At 38.6% G+C, this 9,825-nt stretch overlaps 1 protein-coding gene across 3 annotated transcripts in view; it reads left to right on the plus strand.

Moving 5' to 3' along the window:
- The window catches only part of LOC121314797 (growth factor receptor-bound protein 10-like), a 156,687-nt gene extending 149,326 nt beyond the window's left edge, over positions 1 to 7,361 (plus strand). For all 3 annotated transcript variants that reach the window (XM_041248481.1, XM_041248479.1, XM_041248482.1), the window contains 4 exons: positions 1,543 to 1,609; positions 4,314 to 4,401; positions 4,495 to 4,588; positions 6,126 to 7,361. In XM_041248481.1, coding sequence (XP_041104415.1) covers positions 1,543 to 1,609; positions 4,314 to 4,401; positions 4,495 to 4,588; positions 6,126 to 6,272 — 396 coding nt within the window. In that variant the 3' untranslated portion in view covers positions 6,273 to 7,361. The remainder of the gene's footprint in view (positions 1 to 1,542; positions 1,610 to 4,313; positions 4,402 to 4,494; positions 4,589 to 6,125) is intronic.
- Positions 7,362 to 9,825: the final 2,464 nt, after the last annotated feature.

Raw genomic sequence — 9,825 nt, forward strand, 5'->3', positions numbered from 1 at the left:
TCAGCAATGGCTTCCTTTTTGCCACTCTCCCATAAAGGCCAGTTTTGTGAGGCACCCGGGCTATTGTTGCTGTATGCACAGTGTCTCCCAGCTCAGCCGTAGAAGACTGTAACTCCTTTAGCGTTGCCAGAGGCCTCTTGACCCTAGTGCCCTTCTCGCCTGGATACTCAGTTTTTGAGGACAGCCTGTTCTAGACAGATTCACAGTTGTGGCATATTCTCTCCATTTTATAATAATGGACTTTACTGTGCTCCGGGAGGATATTCAGTGCCTTGGAAATGTTCTTATATCCTACCCCTGATTTGGTGCTTTTGAAGAACCTTATTCCGGATTTGCTTTGAATGTTCCTTCGTCTTCATGATGTAGTTTTTGTTAGGAAATGTACTAACCAACTGTGGGACCTCTCAGAGACAGGTGTATTTAACCTGAAATCATGTGAAATTGCACATAGGTGGACTACATTCAACTAATTATGTGACTTTTAAAGACAATTGGTTGCACCAGAGCTTATTTAGGTGTGTCATAGCAAAGGGGGGGTGAATACTTATGCAATCAATTATTATCTGTTTTATATTTGTAATTAATTTAGAACAATTTGTAGATTTTATTTTTCACTTTGACATTATGGACTTTTTTTGTGTTGATCAGTGGCAAAAACTCTTAATTTCAATCCATTCCAATAAAATGTGGAAAAGTCCAAGGGGGATGATCAGTGCTCACCCGTTAACGCGCCTCATTATAGTGAGGAACCAGTTAAAACACGTTAGGGTCATGGCTTCCATTTGCTCCTTAATGCCATTACAGTAGCCCTTTTATACAGAGGAACACCAATAGCACGGTCTTCTAAGTATGGCTTCTCACTAGCATTATAAATGGTGACCACTTTATCTATCTATCTAGCTATCTAGATATCTCTATATAGATATAGAGTTATCTCAAAAGGACAAAATAAAGTAAAACAAATCACTTATAAAATTCGTTTTGGTTAGTTTCATTATAACAGGTTCTGTATTAAATAACACTGCCAGATGTTATTGATTGATACTCAATAATTGTCCAAACAAAGGGAAACCGAGGGACTGCATTTTGTGTTGAGTAATTAGCACTTTTTATTCTATTTAAGTAATATCTAAAAAATTCAGATTTCTTGAAGGTAATTACACAGTAAACACAATTCTTTTTTAACCTGGGGCAGTGTTCATGACACAGGTACTGTATGCTTTGCTGTTCAGTGGAATAGTTCCTGGGAATACAATAATTGTCTTGGAGCAACAATGGTTATGTATTCAGTTTGATACACTAGTTTTGGATTTAATGTTTAATTAAGGGAATACTTTTTCTATCTATACCAAAAGGTTTCTTCTATAAGTTAGCGTTTGAAACTTTACTATAGTAATCGTAGCTTCCCCTGCGCTGTGAGCATGTTTAAAAACTACCCTGTAGAGGGACCATACCCATGTGATTTTTGAAGAGAATTGATCTGTAATGCAATGTAATGAGTAAAGCTTCATCACTGTCATAATTATTTTGTCTCTTCCTCAGAAACGAAGTCAGCGTATGAATGTCCTTGGAAGCCCAAGCCCCCTACATACCAACGCACTAAACACAGGTAGTTCCCTTTCAAGAGTGAAATATAACCATTTTATTTATATTTATTTATCGGTATTCATCTCCTAAAGACCCTAAACTTTAGCTCTGGGCACACAACAACCTCCTCTCACTACGGACAGTACATCTGCTCAGGCTGACAACCAGGGTAGCGGGCCTCCTCTCAAGGAGAGTTCCCAGCGCCTCAGAGTGGAGGCATCACCCTGAGGTGGTGAGCCTCATTTGGGAGAGGTTCGGGAGAGCAAAGAACTCTTTGCCTCCCAGGAATCAACCCACTGTCCCATCCTGGTTCTCCATAACAGGAGACAGGGACCCGCTGGCAATAGATGCCTTGGCACACCTGTGGCCGAGGCAGCTGTTATATGCCTTCCCACTGCTCGCCCTTCTCCCACTGTGTCTGGAGAAAATCAGGCAGAACCTGGCCAAGGTGCTCCTAATAGCCCCTTATTGGCCCAGGGCGCTCAGGTTTTCAACCCTGATGCAGTGTCGCAACCTGCTCAGTCAGGCACAGGGACCTTATGACATCCCGATCTATCGAGCCTGCAGCTCTGGGTTTGGCCCCTGAACGGCTGCATTTCAGCCTTATGGGGCTTTCTGATAGGGCCATTGACACCCTGCAGAATGCCAGAGCCACCATCCACGTGTTCCCAATATGGGTACCAGTGGAGTGTTTTCCAGACGTGGTGCCTGCCTCATGGGTTTGACCCCACAACCTGTCCCATGGCAGTTATACTGCAATTTTTGTTATGTCAGAATTGACTTGGTCTCCCCAGGAGCTCACTTCCTATCGGGGCAATTTTTGAAAGGTGCTCGGTGGCATTGGCCACCTATGTAGGACATTGTTCTTCTCTGGAGGTTTAATACACTCATGAAGCCTCCATTTAAGCCCTTGCGTTCAGTTGAGCTGAAATATTTATCGCTCAAAGCGGCTTTCTTACACGCCGTACAAATCCTGTGTTTTTCCTGAAGATGATCTCTGCATTCCATGTCAACCAGTCTGTGGTCTTTGGAAATATATATATTATATATATATATATATATATATATATATATTATATATATATATATATATATACACACACACACGCACACACACAGTGCTCCATCTCTATAAGGCTCTCAGATATAACACTCCTACAGCATGTCCCCCAATTCTCTATACTAGTGATTTATTCAATATTTCTACAGTAAATACAGTACTAGTGTTGTTCAAACTATAAACAACTTAACTTCCGTTTTTCCCTTTTGATACAATATCTGAACTGAAGTAAAGCTACGCTGGCACTTTATAACACAGACACCTTATTCAGCATTCGTTTTATAACTAAATAAATATTAGGCCTACTAAGTGGTTCTCTTTCCTAGTGTATTTACTTTTTTGCTGTGAGAGGAGCTGCAGCTTTTTCTGGGAGACAAGACGCTTCAGCGTCGCTTCGCTTCAGCCCCACTCCGGCAGCTGAACGTGAGGCGAGCCCATTCCCTCTTCCCCTCTCCTGACCTGCTCTCCTCACACTTGGTTTGCTTGTCTGTTGCTTCGAACTGAACCCCCAACCACCAGGCTATTTACAGTCTAAAAACTGCTAATTAAAATGATCCATGATTGGGAATGTTACCTTTTTTTTTTTTTTTTTTTTTTTTTTTTTTGTAAGAAAGATAGCTTTGATTACATGGCATTTTATTCATGGTTAATTCACAAAAAGTTACATTTTTGCTTCACTGTATGTGTATTATGGAGAGGAAGTTATTTTATTTTGTATTTTAGTCAGGTGTGTTGTGTCCCGCGGCGCCTCCCACCCCCTCCCCCATTTATAACACTCTTCGATTCTAATGGTCATATTGTGTGTGCCCCCCCTGGCCCACCACTGAGACCTGTGGTATAGCGAGGGACCACTGTGTGTGTCACATATATATATAATATCCTCCCTGCCAAAAACATGTGTGAATGCACATTTGTGTTAATTGTTTAATTGTTAGTTATCCTCTGCCCCTGGCTATCATTGTAAATTAGAGCCAGGTGCAGGGTATTTAAAGAAAGCAGCCAGTCTGTTCAGTGTGTTGGTGTGTGAGGAGCCCAGTTGATGGTGTGTTCAACCGTAACAAAGGTAGTGTGAAAAAGCCTTTTTGTGTGTTCTGTTTTCGTTAGTTTGTGTTACAGGAAAACAGCTGAGCTGTCCTGTTTTAGTTAGGTTCCAGTTGTGTTTGTTTAGTTAGTGCTCAAAAAGAGGTAGGTGTTTATTTTGTGTTTTGTTTATTTTGTTATTGTGTTATTAAAAATATTGTGCAAGCGCTTTAACTGCAACTCTTGTGTCTTGGGTCTACGTCTTAAAAGGGGCAACGAACCATGTGAGTTGCGCAATCTTTCACTATATATATATATATATATATATATATATATATATATATATATAATATAATCTATCTCTATCTCTCTTACAGTTGTAATGATCATAAGGCAAGGATTACAATTTTATTTATAAAGGAAGTTATTGAAGATAAAACTGCCATGAGAAGTCCAGGGCTTAACTTTTATTAATTTTCCAACAGCCTGGAGTTGGAATATCAGTCCTGAGTGCATCTGCCTTTTGTCACTTTATCCTGGAGTTTGAGTCGGAAATATCTCGCTGTTCAAACCTAAACCTACTGTGTGTGATTTTGTTGTAATTTGAGGTAAACTCCAAACATACAGTGTTTTAATTCATCCTTAGTCATTCACAGAACACATCCATGGTTTCATGGGAGGATCGCTCGAGAAGACTCTCATAGAATGATCATGCAACAAGGGCTAGTTGATGGGTAAGAACAAAATCTGCATTTTAATATCTGATACAAAAAAAATAACTTACCTGCTGTGATTTGACATGTTGCATTTTTGTTTTTGTTTTTTAGGATTTTCCTTTTGAGGGACAGCCAAAGTAATCCAAAGGCGTTTGTACTTACTCTGTGCCATCATCAGAAAATTAAACATTTCCAGATCTTGCCTGTAAGTATTTTTACATAATGTTAGTTTGCAATCTACATTTGCACCTGATCTCTGCTTGGTTTCTATGGCACTATATTGTGCTTTATATGTCAATGTAATCATTGTTAGTCCATCATTTGTATTCAATTAAAAAATATTTTTAAAAAGTTATGATTTAAGCTTGAAGGAAATGATATAATACCCTAAACTCAGCTGCATCCAGGTTTGGCTTTTAGCATAGATGTGATGGGAAGGGTAGCATTCAATGATAAATGGAGCAGTGGAAATGGCAGAGCTTTAAGAAAATACATTTTAAAAAATGCATCAACACATTTAACAAGCAAAAGCACCACTAAACAATGTTAATACTTTTTTTTTTTTTGTAAGAAATTGACTTCTATAGATTCAAGCTCAAACTAACTGTTTAACAGTTTTTTTTTTTTTTTTTTTTTTGTAGTGAATTTACTGATTTTTGTAAACGGTAGTAATACTGATTTGTTATGCAAGAAACAACCCAAGGCCGTGTGTGGGGTATATTACTGCACACCTGGGTGTGTTGAGGCAGAAGGACCTAGGTTGAGTGCTTTCAACCACCCAGGAATGTAGTAAGATAGGTCTTACCACACACCCTGTTATTGATTTGGGATTTTATATATATAAAAACAACATGGCTTGGAAAATTAACAACCGTGCCATGCGTATACCAGGCCTTGCATACTAATGAGCGGCTTCACACTGAAATCACTACACACCGCTATTGCCATTTTATTTGTTATTAGTTACAAAACCACTGTCACTAATGAGTGCCATTCCACCTATTTCCTTTAATATATTTGGGGATGAAACTCCAGATAACTGGTACAACACTTGCTTGCTGAGTGAAAACAGCAGTCCACCTGAAAAATAAAATAAGTGCACCAGCAACTGTCAAGAGTAGACACATAACAGTAGATGAGGAACAGCTAAATAAAATCGAACAAAACTAAGACTGAAAAAACACACAAACTACAGCATGGGCTGTTAATGTATTTAGACTGGCTTTAAAGAAAAAAATGTGGACATTCATTTTAAGGAAGTAAGTCATGACTTTTCATGATTGTATCTGAAGTGTTTGCAGATGTTCGTGATCTTATTTAATAAATAGCAACTCTCAAATAGTCTCCGGTCTCTAATAGGCACCAGCACTACTGGCAAATATTGTACATAAACACTGGGGCATTTATTTGGAGTTTTACTCTGTGTGTGTCTAAAAGGCTCCTCCAGTGAGAAATCCCATCGAAGGAGAAATGAAGACAGCAACTCCTGTTTCAATTAAGTCCACAGCGCAAAGGAATTCTCAATAAAAGCAATAGTCTTTATTTGAACATATTAAAAACCACAGTTAACAACTTATGCGTTTCTCCTTTTGTATCTGAAACTGCTGCTGTGCTGTGTCAATGCGGGAAATAAGTTACGCGTTTCGACCTGTAGGTCTTCCTCAGAGCATAAAAAAACAAAATGGATTATAATAAATATGTATGTTTTTATTTTCCATACCCCCCCCCCCCCACTCCTCCAGTGTGAAGAGGATGGACAGATCTTCTTAAGCCTTGATGACGGAAGTACCAAATTCAGTGACCTTATCCAGCTTGTCGAGTTTTACCAGCTGAACCGAGGAGTTCTGCCCTGCAAACTCAAGCACCACTGTACAATAGTGGCCTTATGACCTTTGATTTGACTTTGCCTAAAGACTGGATTTCTGAAACCATGATTTTTTTTTTGTTTTGTTTTTTTTTGTTTTGTTTTCTTGTGGTAAGCTGTTGAAGAATCAGTGGATCAGAGACCGATCTGGGACCTTCAGTAATCTGTGATTTAGGATACTAATAACCATGTCGTCATCATCAAAGATTGCTTGCGTGTTTTTTTTAAACACTGATTATTATTTGACAATAATCGACTGGCAAATAGAGCACATTTTAATGATCATGGTTTGGAACTGCATTGTATGACCCAAGAGCTTGAGTGTATTTTATTGTTGCATTTTCTTGCACAATCAACTGGAAATAATCATCAAGCTGGGCTACTAATAATAAAAAAGCATGAAGAGAATTGTTCTGGAAATATAAATTTTCCCCTGGAATATTCTTCACATTAGGAAATGTCTGTTTACGAAGACTTTTTTTTTTTTTTTTAGGGTTTTATTTTTTGCACTCCGGAACTAAACACAACCTTTCAGCTAACGTAACAATGCAACTCCTGCAGCACTTTCTCTTTTTCTAAATTTAAAGCTACTGTGAGAAGGGCTTCAAAGTTAATTGAATTTTAAGAGAACCCGGCCATGAGAAATTGCAGTCAAGACTATTCTGTGGGAAATGTTCTACAAACACCGAACATCATGCAGCCATATTAAGTGTTTAGTAAATCAATGGAATAAGAGAAAGGAAATGCCCTGTGACAACAAATTGCAGTTTTGTTTTTATTTGCAAGCAGCTCAAGAAGCACAAACAAAAGAGCAATGTCATGAAGCAAGACGTCTCACTGCAGCTGTTGGCTTACCAGTTCAGTGGTCTTTCAGACAATGCAGAATTAAACCCTTTCAATATGGTAGGATCTACCCGGGTCAGAACCTACCCGAGCAGGACCCGGTGTGATGCGAGTCGGGTACGCGATTTCATGCTGCTTTTGATAAAGCAGGGTTGATCTGGGCTGACGGATACAAGTAAACAATGTGTGTATGAATGCCCTGGAAACAGCTTGTTACTGACGCTTCCATTTGAGCATCTCCTGGATTGAACCGTCGGCCCAAATGTTGATTAGAGCAAATGTTTAGTCATCCCTGCTGCAATCTGGCTCATGGTGTGTCTCAAGCAACAAAAATATGGCTAAACAGAAACGTTCCTTGTGGAAGTGAAACTTTCACAGCAGGCGTGGTTGTTTGTTATTGCGTGAGCTCGTGACCGGCCGTCATGCATTTTGTCTCGCTGTAACCGGGTCAAAGCTTGTCAACCCACATCCTGAGGTGAGTCACTGGGACAGGGGTATGTAGTTTCATACTACGTGGGATTGTGACCCGGTTGGCCAAGACCCTGGTCCGGACCCGGGTAGGAGTGCCACTGTGAAAGAGACTTTAGTTACAAACCTACATATCCAGTAGTCTGTGTGTGTGTGTGTGTGTGTGTGTCTATATATATATATATATTTTTTTTTTAATACCTGAATCTATCAAGTAAGAAAGTATCACTAACTGAACCCCTAACACCAATAAGAGAAAATCCCTCTCTGTAGTCTCTCAAACCTATTCAATGTGAAATATCACTCTAGATGTTTGTTCAGCGGTGCATATTATCAACCATAGTAGCTGCCTCGCAATGCTCTGCAAGATGGGTATTATTCCTTTGTCTGTGTATGTAGCTTAGGGCTAAAACAACTTTAGGTCAGACTCTAGGTGAGGGATCTCAATACTTACTGGTGCTACAATCCATTTGTTCATTAAATGCTTCAAGAAAAAGCAATGATATAGTGCTGCTTGGGTTGCATTAGTTACTTTAGTGTTATAAAGAAAATGTACATTGCAGGTAGAATCATGCATTTCACATGTATACATATACAAAACTATGGAAAACATGTAGAAGCAACGCTACTTTATTTTACAGACCATTGATTTAAAACATGTTTCTCAAAAACTGTCTGTATAAAATGAAGAAACTTGATTTTGTTAGTGCATTTTTTATTATTTGATAAATGTACATATTGAGTTGCTTATGTTTTTTTTGTTTTTATGCTTTATAATTTCACAAACTATCCTGTAGAAATGTTATGCTTAAATGGAGCAATTTCTTTTTAGGTATTGCACTTAGCATGAATCTTTTCAAGTTCTGTAAGAACAATTGAAACTAAGAAAATGCAATATTTAAACTCAATGGTTTGAAAGAAAAAAAGGTTATTTTTATATAAGGCTTTAAGATAATTAAGTTCTAACAGTCATTGCCATTGTATTTGTTATAGTGATTTTGTTTTATAAACACATATTCAAATCTCTAAAAGAATATGATGGCATTTTATGTACAGTATGGCTCTGAACTCAGTACATCACCTATAAATGTCGATGTTATGCTTTCTCAGACAGTTTATGGATATTTTCAGCTAGCAGGCAACTCAAACTTAAAGTAACTGAAGGTAATTCACTTTTTTTGACACGAATGTAAATGGGAAGCTCAGGGTTGATTTGGAACCTATTGAATAAGGCTTTTTTAGGCCTTTTTTTCGTCTTCTCGTTCTCTCGTCTGACTCGGATGATTTAGAGCAATTTTCCTACCTGCTCCAAAGATTTCTTATCCTTCAGCTTCTTTCTTTCTCGCTGCAATTAAGCCTGCAATCTCCAGCTGCGCCGTTCAACGCTCTATTATTCAACCTCCGCTGCATCTCTGTTGTAAAGATCGGCCCCCCAATCTTTTTAAAGCTCTGTTCGACAAAGGAATCAATATTCCCGTCGGCAGCAATCACCTTGCCCTTAACATCTATTGCAAAACTTTGTTTGCCGTTTTTTTGTATTTTCCTCCGCCTACAACCAAACAACTACAAGCAGGCACCCCTCCTCGACCTTTCATTTATTGGTACATCAACAAGATTCTGAAAGCTATTTTCATAAAGGTGTTTTCTCCAACGTAGCAGTTAAGTGTTAAAGACAGTAGTAGTGTCCCTCCCCACCTGGTCATTCGATAACAGAATCACACATTTCTCTCATCTCCTTGCAAGCCTCTGCTCCTTCCATTCCTGCCTCCACAGTTGATCTGTCAATTGTCTCGCTTGCGTCTGTTCATCACGTGGATTCCTAGTTTAGCAGTTAACTGCGACTTACGTTCAGCAGCCGAGACAAAAAATCATAATGGGTAAGGACATTAATTTGGTTTCAATTCCCAGTTCAACGCAGGAACCTAGCTTTGTTCTCGTACCATGCTTTGTAACATATTACGTGAAGCCTACTCACATAACATCACTTTCAAAACAAACCATTCCTGGGGGGGAACAATGCTGATCACATAAACTCCAATGACACTGCTGCGCTGCAACTTTCCATTGGTGCCTCACAGGCCATGGTTACCAGTAGAGTAGTTTTGTGTTTGATTATCGTATAGACATTTATCAATGATAATCAATGCATTGAGATGTTTTATTTTTCAATATAAACAAACATTAGTTATTTTTTAACAGGAAATCTAATAACTAAAAACACTGTTGTGCATAATAGTTATAAACAAATAGACAGATAACAAATTAGA

This window comes from Polyodon spathula, chromosome 4 (assembly GCF_017654505.1).
Source record: "Polyodon spathula isolate WHYD16114869_AA chromosome 4, ASM1765450v1, whole genome shotgun sequence".
Lineage (NCBI taxonomy): Eukaryota > Metazoa > Chordata > Actinopteri > Acipenseriformes > Polyodontidae > Polyodon > Polyodon spathula.